The sequence below is a fragment of the Pinus tabuliformis genome, chromosome 3_1, assembly GCF_031772625.1.
Source record: "Pinus tabuliformis cultivar Carrire ecotype Pingquan chromosome 3_1, CPIR1, whole genome shotgun sequence".
In the NCBI taxonomy this organism is placed as follows: Eukaryota; Viridiplantae; Streptophyta; class Pinopsida; order Pinales; family Pinaceae; genus Pinus; species Pinus tabuliformis.
Window position 1 is genome coordinate 463,234,449 of NC_142301.1, and position 13,461 is coordinate 463,247,909.

At 35.0% G+C, this 13,461-nt stretch overlaps 1 protein-coding gene across 1 annotated transcript; it reads left to right on the forward strand.

The window, feature by feature from the left end:
* The first annotated feature begins 12,360 nt into the window (after positions 1-12,360).
* Positions 12,361-13,191, forward strand: LOC149187751 (uncharacterized). The gene is made up of 2 exons (XM_089412876.1): positions 12,361-12,871; positions 12,997-13,191. Exon 1 carries the CDS (start codon positions 12,403-12,405, stop codon positions 12,835-12,837), a length of 435 nt encoding a protein of 144 aa, XP_089269002.1. The 5' UTR covers positions 12,361-12,402; the 3' UTR covers positions 12,838-12,871; positions 12,997-13,191.
* The last annotated feature ends 270 nt before the right edge of the window (positions 13,192-13,461 follow it).

Genomic DNA, 13,461 nt, shown 5'->3' on the forward strand with positions numbered 1-13,461 from the left:
CTTTATGAATTATAGATAGAGAGGAATAGAAAGAACCAACCTGTGTCTTGCGCTAATCCTTTGATCCAATCCCTCTCTTCTTTGATAGTCTCCAGCTACCTGCTCCCTTCCATGCCCAGCTTCACAAAGTACCCGTAAGATCACAGAAGAGGAGCACTATACAAAGACATGGATCTATATTCATAAACAACTTAGGATCAGATTTAAGTTAACCATACAAATGTAACAAGCATCAATGATACAAAAGCATAGAGGAGAACTCAAATAGTTTTTATTGATAAACAAGAAAAGATCCAGGAGGAGTTACAACTAGTGGTTTCAACCCAGCATCAACCTCCCAGCAAAGAAGCCCCTCTTCACCTCAAACAAAGCATAAATCACCCAACAATCTGATGTTTGTCTCTAGAAACCAACAACAATTCCTTACAATATACAAAATTCCAGCCTCTGGATCTTTGGGATGAGGGATCCATATATAGATATCTGTAAGGAGGATGAGTCAGCTTATGATTTGATTAATGTCTTCTCTCTGTCAGTTCTTGCTTCCACTTGGAGACTGAGGGCCTCTTACTCATCCTTGGTCGAGTTCAGTGAGGCAAGTGTCACAGGAGAAGATTCTGGAAGCTTCCATTTCCTCTCCACCTCGCGGAATGACACTACCATTTGTCATTTCTCGCTCATCGCACCCTACAGAAGGGAGTTTTGAAATACAACGCACCCTCACAGTGCATTTGGGTGAGATGCAACGCACCTAGCCAGTGGAGCAGCTGCAATGATCCTGTTTTGACCAATTCTGAGCAGTTTCTGGTGGAGAACTTCTGGGAGAAGTTGTAATCTGTTGACCTTGTTCCTTTAGGGGTTAGAACAACACTTTTAGGGACTTAGGAGCCCTTGGTTTATGGACATTTCATGCTTGGAGTTGTAGGGCACAAAAATGTCTATAACACTCTCCCAAGCCCATATCTTTTAAAGAAGCACTAAACCTAGATATAAATCCTTAGACTTCCAATGAGCTTTCAAGCGAGGCATTTGTTGTGGAACATTCCTCCAAAATCCCAATGCTAGAGGTAAATGAAATCATTAATAAGAAAAGAAAAACAAATTTTGAAAGTTAGGTAATCATATGTCATTTTAATGGCTTTTGACCCTCATCATCTACTTTACAGGACTAGGTTCATTAGAATTGGTACTAAAATATTGATTTGTTGTCTTATTCCAAAGGTTTTTTTTGTAGCTTTCTTTAAAGATATTGAACACCATAAGAGTGTTTTAGATCAACATCCCTGGTATTGGGGAAGAGTTGGTCTCTCAATACAGTGATGGTTTCCAGAGTTCAATTCGCTCACCATGAAGTCATTTCTGGCTCCTATTTGGGTTAGGCTCCCAAAATTTCCCTTCAATGGATCTAGCCATAAATCTTAGAGGACATCGAAGATTACATGGGTTGCTATAACAAGGTAAATGATGAAATATTGTCAAAGGTATTCACAAGTTTCATTTGCATTTGTGTGGAAGTGGACCTAAGTGAAGGTTTTCTAGACAAAATTTTCCTCAAGTGGGGAGGTAACAAGTTCCCAATCTTTAGACTATGCGAACACAATGTTCAAGTGTAGAACCTACCAACACCCTGGGCACCTTCAACATGTGTGTCCCTTTCTGAAAGGGACTATCAACTCACAGGACAAGAAGAGAAATAACTATGGATGGAGAGATCCAAAGACAATAGTAGGTGCCAATAATTCTATGGATCAAAAGCATTCTAGCTCCTAGCAGTAGAAAACAAAATAAACTATGCAACATCTCAAGATCCAAGGAAACCCCCAATGGTATCGACTCAACCCTCGATGGAGAAAATTGTTTTTCCAAGGAAGAAGGAGATACCCTTGGCTTCGTCATTTCAGGTAGCTAGTGGGCCAAAGAAAAATCATGAATTCGATTATCTGATGATGAGAAAGAAGTGTCAAATATGGATAAATGTAGCAGCCATTGCAATCTCTCAAGAAAATGAACGATTGACCTTAACGTTAGTTTTAATAGATTGTTTCATAAAATGGACTATTTTCCATAAAAAAAAGGGAAAAAAACAATGTTCACCCTAGGAAATAGTAAAACTTCTGTTATATAATATAAATACCTAATATAATTTTCTTTCCTAAAAATAATAAAATTAAATTAAAAAAAAAAAAAAAAACCCAAAAAAAAAAAAAACAAAAACAAAACAAAACAAAATACAATATACTTAGTCATAAACCTTTATAATAATCATATTGTAAATTTAATAATTTAATAATAATAATGCTGATAAAGAGTTGGTTAACCTTAATAAGAGTGAGTGATAATGGTTCCCTACTGGTTAAAAAAATTGATCCTCCAAAAAAAATAAATTTAACTGTAATAACATTTTTAATAAAATAAAATAATAGTGGGCTCTAAAAACGAGTCAGGAAATGACTTACCATCGTGGAGTAATATTAAATAGTAATGAAAATTACACCATTATTTCTTAAATATGAGATTACTTACCCTAAAATTTAAAGGAAAATGAACATGTTCTTTGCGGCCTGTCCTGGTTCATCAATGTACTTGAAAATGATCAACTTTAAGATTGGATACTCAAGAAAAATGTATTTATAGATTTCCTAGCTTGCATGCCGTTAATGTCAGATTTCAACACGCACATGCATGGGTTGAGAGGAGAATCCAAGGTTGTTACGACTGCTCCTATCTACGAGCACAGTAACAAGGCAAGGGTCGGCATGTGACCCATATTTAATGTTCTTGTGAGTTCCCCTAACTATACTACAAATGACAGCATGCCCTACATTCCTTCTTTCACAACTGCCAGCTGTGGGAACACAGAGATATCACTTTATATATACCTGCAACCAAAGGTGTCTCGGAACAAATTGAACATAAAAAATGCTATGCCCTATTCTAAAGCTCATGTATTTGATAAAATATAATGGTGATAATGAAGTCAAGGATGTTTTCAATGGTGAAAAGTCATTACATGACAATATCAATTAGTGAGAAGTCATTACATGACAATGTTAATTAATTACATAATTAATTGTTGCGATACCACCAATGGTAGGGATACTTGTTGGTAGCACATTTTTTTAATTATTTTATATATATATATATATATATATATATATATATATATTTTTTTAAATTAAGTAAAAATAGTTATATTTTATACATCAATTAATTGGAAAAATAAAAAATTTCAAAATATCCAATTTAATATTTAAATTTTATAAAAAATAATAAATATGATAAAAAAATTTCAAAAATTTCAAACAGTAGTTTGACAAAGTATTTACAATATACACTATTATAAACAAATATAAAGTGGTTATTTGAAACTTTGTACTATACTTTAACATCATATTTTTAGTCAGGGAAGGAAAAGAAAAGTTAAAGCTATTAGAATAAAGGACAAATATCATCATGGAATTGTCATAAATCTTATGTGGTTCATATTTTTAGTCATGGAAGGAAAAGAAAAGTTAAAGCTATTAGAGTAAAGGACAAATATCATCATGGAATTGTCATAAATCTTATTTGGTTTACCTATTGTTTATTTATTTGAAAAGTTAAAGCTATTAGAGTAAAGGACAAATATCATCATGGAATTGTCATAAATCTTATGTGGTTTACCTATTGTTTATTTATTTTAATATGTTTGTATGTTTGACAAAGTAATTACAACATACTCTATTATAAACAAATATAAAGTGGTTATTTGAAATATAAAGTGATTATTTGAAACTTTGTATTGCTTTAAGAAGAAAGAGAAAAGTTAAAGCTATTAGAATAAAGGACAAATATCATTATGGAATTGTCATAAATAAATCTTATGTGCTTTACCTATTATTTATTTATTTTAATATGATGAATGTTAGGTAAATTTTTAGAACAATATCCAAAAATGTCTTCCCATGTTTAGCTTCTCTTTCCAAATTGAGAGGCATTGTTAGCTTTTCTTTCTCAAATTACATTGTTAACCATTTGGCATTTCTAACTTAGTTTTTTGTTCTATATTTTTAAACTAGTTTTATTAACATGTAGCTATATTTATATTAGTATATTTCTATGTGTAAGAACTACATGCATACATGTGTGTATATACACATTATTTTGAATTTATGCTAAATATTTGATATCATATAGTATTAATTATATAACTCATTAATACTTTAATCTTACATTATAATGGATTAATATATATTCTTGTTGGATCTGCACAGGTTATACAATGTAGAGTTTTAGTTTTATAAAGCCTAAAAATTACCCTATCAACCCATAAATCTCACGTTACATGTTGATTGTTTTCAATTATGCAAGGACAAGTTGGTTAGGTGAACCAAGGTAGATATATGGACTTTCTCTTTTTTCATACAACATTGGTACTTTAGTTTAGCTAACATCAATACTCATTGAGTTTTTTCTCCCCTTTCTATCAAATGCAGTAAACTCAAGAAATACATGTTCCAATGACATTTCATTGTCTTTTATAACTGAAAGTTTTACTTTCTCACCTTTGTTGCCGCAAAATCATTTGTTCGCATGCTACCAACTTTTTAGAGCATATTTGTAAGAAACAAAAAGGTCAAACTCAGTATTCAAATGTTGAAATGGTTCAATTTAATGACGTAGACTTAGTAATATGTAGCCTTGTTTGTAAATATAATATTTCATCTATGAATTTTATTAAATTGTGATATTGAAATGATTACTAAGTTGAACATACAAACCAATATCTTTGGTAATTTTTATTTTACAATATATTTTTTTATTTTATGCCTTATTTTTCATGTTGGCTTGACCCACGTGGGATTTGAACATTGAATCACATGGTTTACATAATATTTCATAACACCATGATCACTAATTGAGCTGCACTAGGGGATTATTTTGTGCCTTAATATTTTGGATATTTATTTTAGTAATAATGATCGGTTTATTGGGATAATATGGTTACCATTTATTGAGTTAAGTTGGTTTTACTTGGTAACAATATTGTTAACTTTCAGTTGTTATTTTTTCAAGCATGAGGAGAGCCATCATTGGTTGTTATCCACCGATAAAGTGTTGCTATTTTCTAAGGAAAATCACACCATCTAAAATAATATCTTAGAGGTTCATAAGGAGTAAGATTTTCACTCCTAATATATGCTTCTAAGTTTTGGTTTGTTAATCTATTTTATTACATCTCAGGAAGATGAGATCTTAGCCAATCAAATGTGTTTCTAGGTATTATTGTCAAAGAAAAAGGTGGTTTCATCTTAGATAGTATTTGCAAGAAAGCGTATATCCCTTGTCATCGTTGAGGGTACCTCTAGTTGGGTCATATACTTCCTAGTAATATCTTGCCTTAATCCCATAAATAATACCATATAATACCCTTGGCTACAATTCATCCTCTTCTCCAAGATTAGCACATTATAAATATCGATGGTATGATAAATGTTTTTAAAATGACAACTAGTACTTATGTAGTCTCAACACTCTAATAAAAAAACTTTTGTCTTTTGCATTATTATAATTACAAACTTTACAAATTCTCAATATATTATCAAAATTTATTTTGGTCAATTTAGTTATTTCAAAATTGGTGCATGTTATCTTCAGACTCAAAAGAGACTAAATAATGAAAGCAAATATGCCAAAAATTGTGCTTGTGTAAATCTTGATATATTGTTTCAATAGTACGAGTAATTGACAAAACATAAACTACAATTAAAATCTAATGTTTATCATGGAAAATAACAACAATTTTCCCATATGTTTTTTGATTATTTCTTCTCACTTTACTAGGCCAGTTGCATCTTTAGCTAGAGTAACAATGGTGGAGTCACTTGAACCTTCCAATAGGAAATGGGTAAGAGGTAGGTGCATGTGCTCGGAGATTATAACAATCAATTTCAAGACGACATCAAAAGAAGTTGAAATCTCCAATTTTCTTTCCTCTAAGAGGATGAATGCTGTAGAAGACTCTTTTTCCTAGTTCCTTATCCCAAGGATATGTTGCCCCATCTCCACAACATTTTAGTATCTACTTTTGTTTTTCTTTGAGTTCTTATGATCTATAACTATCTTCCACTACCCCATTACATAGTCAACGAAGCAATTATGCCCTTGGCCTCCTCATTACATTTCATGCATTGGTTGAGACATTCCTTAATATTTTCATTTCCTCTTTGAGTTAAAAATAACAACAACATTGAGACATTATTTCTCTTATTTGTTTGAGGTAAGGAAGGGCTCTAGAGAAGGCACTCTGATACTAGAGTATGCTAGAGACCTCAAATTCTTATGTGTGTGTCTTCTCATCCGCAATGTGACCAATGTTTCATTCCAAATCACTTGATTATTATTCATATCTCTTGCACATGATCTCAAATTAACCCCCACACTATCATGATTTCCCATATTAGATAATATGAGCATTAACCATACATAATCAATACAAGAAAAAATGAGGCTTGAATAAATGTTGATCAAAATAACCTCCATCAAGATGATGGAATGAATGGAGCCAAGAGGTAAGGAGATTTTAATATTTTATATCCTCCACATAGGGTGGATGTGAGAAGTGGATAGGGAAAGCATACCACCTACAAAAAAAAATGTAAGTAGCCCCTTTAGAGAGAAATGAATTTGTTAGTGCTCCCTTACTATCCTTCAAATAAATACACATTTGGGGAATGTTTCTCTTACATTTGCAATTTCATTTCCCTCTTGAGACAAATACATCTTGATATACAAGTATGAAACATATTAGAATTAACTAAACAGTGATATTATTTTTTCATCAATTATGTCCATCCATGGTACTTTCAAAGGTTTGTTGAAAAAATTCCACTAATTGATTATGGTCAAGTCCCTTATGATGGAGACTTGATTAAAACTATGATTGGGCATTGTATTAATGCATTGGAGTGTCACTATAGTTGCTTATTCTTGGAGGGAACCCCTAAACCCAAGTGACCTCAAAAACATTTTCTCCATTGGCATAAGTATCCTCATAAAAATACATGTAATGACAAAATAACCTTGTGTTAGGTTACTTTCTTATTTCATTGTTAAGAATGAATAAATTTGATACAAACTTTATTTTGGAAAGCAACCTTTGCCCATATGTTATTTCATGTTACTTAGATGAAAAGGGGTCAATCTATATACAAATTTTGTAATAGTGAATAAGTTTGTGTGTATCATTGTGTAATTTTAAAGTTATGGCATAGCCAAACAATTATTTTAAAGTCATGGCATAGCCAAAAACTAACTTATGTATTAGATCTCATTATTTGCCGGAACTATTGTTTGTTTAGTCTACAAAGTGTACACACTCTATTCTTTTTTGGATCTGAGCCAAGAAAACACATAACATTAACTCTTAGGCCAACACGTAATATTAACTCTTAAGCCCACTAACAACATGTGTGTTTGTGAGAAAGACATAGAAAGTATGTGTTTGTGAGAGAGAATCTGAACTAGTTCAATTACTTAATCCATATATCTCAACTAATTAGGAATAAAATGACCATAATTATGAATAAAATATCCATAAGTCAACAATTAAAATCTTATTACTATCTGTAAACTAGATCCAAATCAAACTTTCGAAATTTTATTTAAATTTTAAATATATATATATATATATATATATATATATATATATATAATTTCAATTAAATTATATATATATATATATATATATATATATATATTTTTATAAAATTTTATAAATATTGAAATTTTTTATTTTTAATTAAATTAAAAAATAAAAAATTTCACCTTGTTTTGAAATTGAAATTTATATACTTAAACATTTTCGCTGTAATATTTCACCTTAATCTAAATATTTAATATCCCATTGTCCAAAATTTAGATATATATTTTGAACCTATATTTTTAAAATTTCTTAAACCAATTCTCAAACAATTTCGCGTTGCACACGTCATACCTGCAGCCGAATAAAAGTTTGCACATTAACTTGGATTGAAGCAATAACAAAAGGAAATTAACCTAGTTCACACATGAGGCATATCATGGATATCCTGAAACCTAGTAGTAGCACCTTGTCGTTCTGGCGGTTCAACTCTACTGTTGTCTGTACTGCATCACTGTCGCAATAAAAAAGAACTGTCACAATTAAAAAGAATAACTGAGAAGTGTGCTTATAGACCCAAATTAAGAACCAAAGCATTGTTGCAAATCATTTATTAACCAAAGCATTGTCGCAAATCAAAAAATAAATGAGATGTATCCTTCTTATATAATGGATGAAAATCAAGAACCCAAGCATTCACGACTTTTTTTTACTCTATTTTCATTTACATTTAGAATTGGAATACAGTGATATACTCACAATGGCTATTTAAAATAGAAAATAATTTTAAAATATATAATTTTATTATCTGCTCATATTTATTTTCACGAATTTGCTAATTAGTCTTAAGTACTTACTGAAACCACAAGTGCTGGTGACCTTAAAGCATAAACATTGAGTAATTAGAGCTTCGGTTTAACACACACATGTCTATGAACTTAAAACACAAACACTGGGTAAGTTTAACATAAATTAGGAGAAATTACATGATATTCTTTTATATGCTTATGCTTACAACACAATTTCATGTTGCATATGATCTGTCTGGAAACAGTGTAATTTTTTTATTTCTTTTATAAAGGAGTAATTTTTGTATTTCTTTGAAGTCAACAACAACAAAATTATAGACAATTATATCTGGTACAAAAGTGAATTTCCATGTTGCATATGATCTCTATGGAAACGGCGTAATTTTTTATAATTTCTCTATTTCTTTTTAGTTTGAAGTTAACAACAAAATTGATAGACATTTATATCTGGTACAAAAGTGAATTCACTAACATTGTACGTGTTCACAAAACCTTTTGTTTCTTTTTAGATTGAAGTTTACAACCGAAAAGAAAAGTGATAGACAATTATATCTTCTACAAAAGTGAATTCACTGATGGCTAAAAAATTACTGAGATCGATGGCCGCTAGTCAGTTCAAGATATAAAGTGAATATTGGATAATGGGAAACTTCATCCAAAAATCAATAGAGTTGGGACATGTATCTGACACGGGTTGAGGGGCAGGAAAACATTTTGAGGAAAAAACAACAGGCAGTCTCAGATTAATTAATGCCAGTTGTGAATGTAATTTTCTGAAGTGAAGAAAAAGACAACCACGTGCTCTTCATTTGCATGCCTCCGACCATTGTTGTTCGATGCCACTTCCAGATAGAGTGAAAATATCATGCTTCGCGTCCTTCACCTTTGTGTGAAGGACCGCCATGAATATAGTTATCAGAAAGGCCGCCATGCTTGGTTGCTCGCAGCATAGGCCTATACAAGTAAGTTTCTCCAATCCTAGCCTTTCGTGATTCTGAAAATGGATTTTTTGTGATTCTGAAAATGGATCCAACCAAAGTCTTTAGTAAACTAAATACTTTTTTTTGGGATAATTATTTTCGGGCTCTAAAAGTGGATCCAACCAGAGTCTTTAGTCAACTAAATATTTTTTTGGGATAATTATTTTACGGTTCAGCAGTCTGCAGATATAAAACCGAATGCAGAAGGTTTGCATAGCGTTTTTGCAATGAAACGTCCTACAGAGCTTTCGTTAAGATTCTCTTTGTGTAGCGCTGGTCGAAACAGGTTTTGCATTCATGAACAAATGTTTCCCTACCTTTTGCAACTTTCTCACAATTCAGTTTTTTTATGTTTTTAGGCGGGGATGAGAGTTACAGTACACTTACGAACAAAAAGTGTCTCTTTAAAATTTCTGAAAAAACAATCAGCTTCGTGAAATAAAATTATTTAAAATTTCTGAAAAAACAATAAACTTCTGAAATAAAATTAATAAAAATATGGAGGTTAAAACGAACATTAACCTGGAGAAGTCGCCGCCATTATTAAAATATGGAGGTTAAAACGAACATTAACCTGGAGAAGTCGCCGCCATGAACCAATATGTAGGTGATATCCGTTTGCATTTCGATATCCTTTTTGATTTCGCATATTATGTTTCGTTTCTCGAGGCCGATTTAACGCGTATTTCATCTTTCTCGAGGCAGATTTACATGAGGCTAACTGAAAATTGCTCGAATTTTATGGTGGGTTTCATAGCAGAGACGACCATACTTCCTTCTTCGAAAGGACGCAAGCCAAGTAAGTTCTTTGGCCAGGCCTGAACCTCAAAGTCTAGTAAAGTTTCCTATCTTACGAAGAAGTCATTGGAAGTCTAGTAAAGTTTCCTACCTTACGAAGAAGTCATTGGAAGTCTAGTAAAGTTTCCTATCTTAGGAAGAAGTCATTGGAAGAGAAGAGAATACGAAGAAGTCATTGGCAGACGAGAGACATTGTGTAGATGGTCCAGCGAAAGCCGTGCGGAGCGACAGAATATCAGCTTTCTGGCTCAACCGACGGTTTCGCAAGGAGCGAAGGCGCTTTGGACCGATCTTCAATTAGGGGATTAGTGGGATTAGTGGATGCAGGAAGCTGACAGATGGTTAACATGCTAACAGAAATCCAGTTACACTACACCATTCACGAGCTGAGAGGAAAGTTACACGACACCATTAACGAGCTGATAGGAAAATGGAAAATTATGCTACAGGACATAACATTTTATGTCATGGATTAATGTTAGCTACAAATCTAGTATTAATGGATATCAATGCTTTCCATTGTACTTTTATTAGTCCCTGCCATCTGGCATCCGGCAGGGACTATAGTAATCGATAGGACCCCGACTTAGCATTAGTTGACCCCTGCCCTTCTCTGTTATACGGCGGTTAGAGCGGGGATATGCTAAGTTTCGTTTGCACTCACTCTTTCGCGATCCTTCGCCATCTTATTTGGCCTCTTCCCGAGGCGGAAGAGGCCGGAGCATAGCTTAAACTCGTATTTACGCACAATCGAGTGGCCCTGACCGTGTGCGGTTTCGTTTTAATGCTAACATTAATTCCTTAATGTTTAATGTTAAGTGCGAATGGGCATACATATGCTAAGGTTTGCTTGTTCTTTTGCAGGTGTCGGCCGTATGCTCAAGGTTTGCATGGCGGGAGGTGTCCGCCTACCGGCTCGGCGGTTTTGTGCGAAGCATTTGAAGAGCAGGCGGTGTGTTGCCTCAGTATCTTTCACTGGTAAACCAGTGTCACTCTTTGCATTATGTTTTCCATTGTGGCATCCACGAAAAACGGGTTCATAGCTGAAAACGACGGGTTCCTGGTTCTGCAATGGGGTTTTTGGTTTGGAAAGTGGGGCGCATGCCCAACCACATACAGAGGTCAAAAACCCTAGGTCAGTTGGAAGGGGCGGTTTTGTGCGAAGCATTTGAAGAGCAGGCGGGTTCATAGCTGAAAACGACGGGTTTCTGGTTCTGCAATGGGGTTTTTGGTTGGGAAAGTGGGGCGCATGCCCAACCACATACAGAGGTCAAAAACCCTAGGTCACAAGACCCCTTCCCATGCCAGACTGTTCAACTTCCGCGCAGCTCAAACATAGCTTTTGCATGTAACTTGTGAAATGATGTTATGCATAGATTTATATCGGTAATCCTTTAATCCGCTCCTATATTCGTATCCGCTCAGTTATCCATATCGGCTTCTATAGCAGTATAAACAATTATTCGCTAAAGCCGAGCTATCATCCCCTTATAGTTCCTGCGCCACTTCTGCGTTCAGGGTTCAAATATCATCTTTCTATGATGATGACTCAGACGCTCAGAAAACGCGACCGAGAGCCGGAAGCTCTGCCGGTCTCCACTGACGTGCAGGAGGCGAAACGCTTCCACGGCGAAGAAACAGAGCGGTTTTGTCAATTAGACAAAACCCTGTCACAAGAAGAAGACGAATGGGCTGCCAGTGAGGAGGTCATAAATGAGGTCATGAAAAGCCTGGAGGAAGAGATGGGCACGCCTCCTTTCACTTCTTGTCCATCAAATTCTGGGCATAATTTGGCGTCGTCCGATATTCCTAGCGGCCAAGAAGGTGGAACCCTAGCTTCGGACTTGGGGGATGATCTGTTTTATCTGTTGGGGGCTTCAGATGACGAGCTCGGCATTCCTTTGAGCCCTCTTACGAATGTGATGGACGAAGCACGCCAGTCTCCTGAGGAGAAGGCTGATTTTAAATCTATTAGCGAAGTCTGGGACTTCGATGACAATTTTGGAAACTATCGACAGTTTGCATCGTATGACGATGCCCATCAAGCGAGCGAGCTACAGATGCCGGGGGAAAATCCAGCACGAGGGTGGATAGCAAATCGAAAACGAATTGCAAGGCACTGATTTCCTTTCTGGAAAAAAAGACCACCCAGGACTTGAGGTTTGCAAGACGAGATCGATACCTACAGAAAGGCATGGGGACGAGCGAACCAGAACCCCTAACCAGTTCCGAAGAAAGGCCAGTAATTACGAGAATTCGAAGTCGAGCAAAGAGACATGGGTTCGTGACCTTCTGTAGAGAAGGGCAGACAACGATGGATTTCAGGCTGGGAGTTGTGAGTCACGAAGCGGACTTCAATAACATTCCCCCGGAAATAGTTGAATGGGTCGAGCAAGCATGGAGGGATCGAACGCCTGATCAGTTACTTTTTTTTCCGGGGCCAGGCAGGTTTCTGGTTGTGTACATCGGGTATACAGAGATTGAAACGTATGCTACAGAGGATTGGGAATTTCGTATTTCACGTGTAAGAGACGGGAACAGGATCGGTGTGGCGCAGAACGAGAAATGGGAGTGCGCGTTGAGAAGCAGATGGTTGGAGTCGAAGGATGAGGTTGGCAAATGCGGTTGAGAAGGAAGACCTAGCGTTATAAGAAATTCGGAAGGTATTTTCATTGGACCATCAGCTTAGCTGATTTGACGTGGGTTAGGGTGATTCAGGGGATATGCTTAACATCTGTTGCGCCCTCACATAGACTGATTTGATGGGGGTTACATGTCTTGTGTACAGATTTCATTCCAGGTGACATTGTGCATGCAGCGTGGGGCTACGTGTAACGTAATTTTCTTCTTATATAAGAAGCTTATACATGATTTCGTCGTTACGGCTTGTTATTTCGCGCTTCCGCTCCAGGGTTCTAGGATATGCTACTGAACATTGCTTTATTTACAGTTTTTTGGCCTGTAAGTTCTGAATTCTTTTACAATTGCATGCTTGTATTTCTTTACTTTGCTCTCGCACATATCACATATACATGCTAAGTAACCCATTAATTGAATTGATGAATAGATTGATTGGTATCTCTAATGCCATATCCCTGTAGCTTCGTTAAACATTTGTTTGCAAGGTATTGATTGTATTCCTAGGGTCATAGAGTGCTTTGCCTTTGGTTTCCTTCTTGCATTGCTATTGATAGCATAGTATTTCCAGTCTTGATATTAGGTTCAAGAACTAGGATATTTTTTGGAGTGTGCA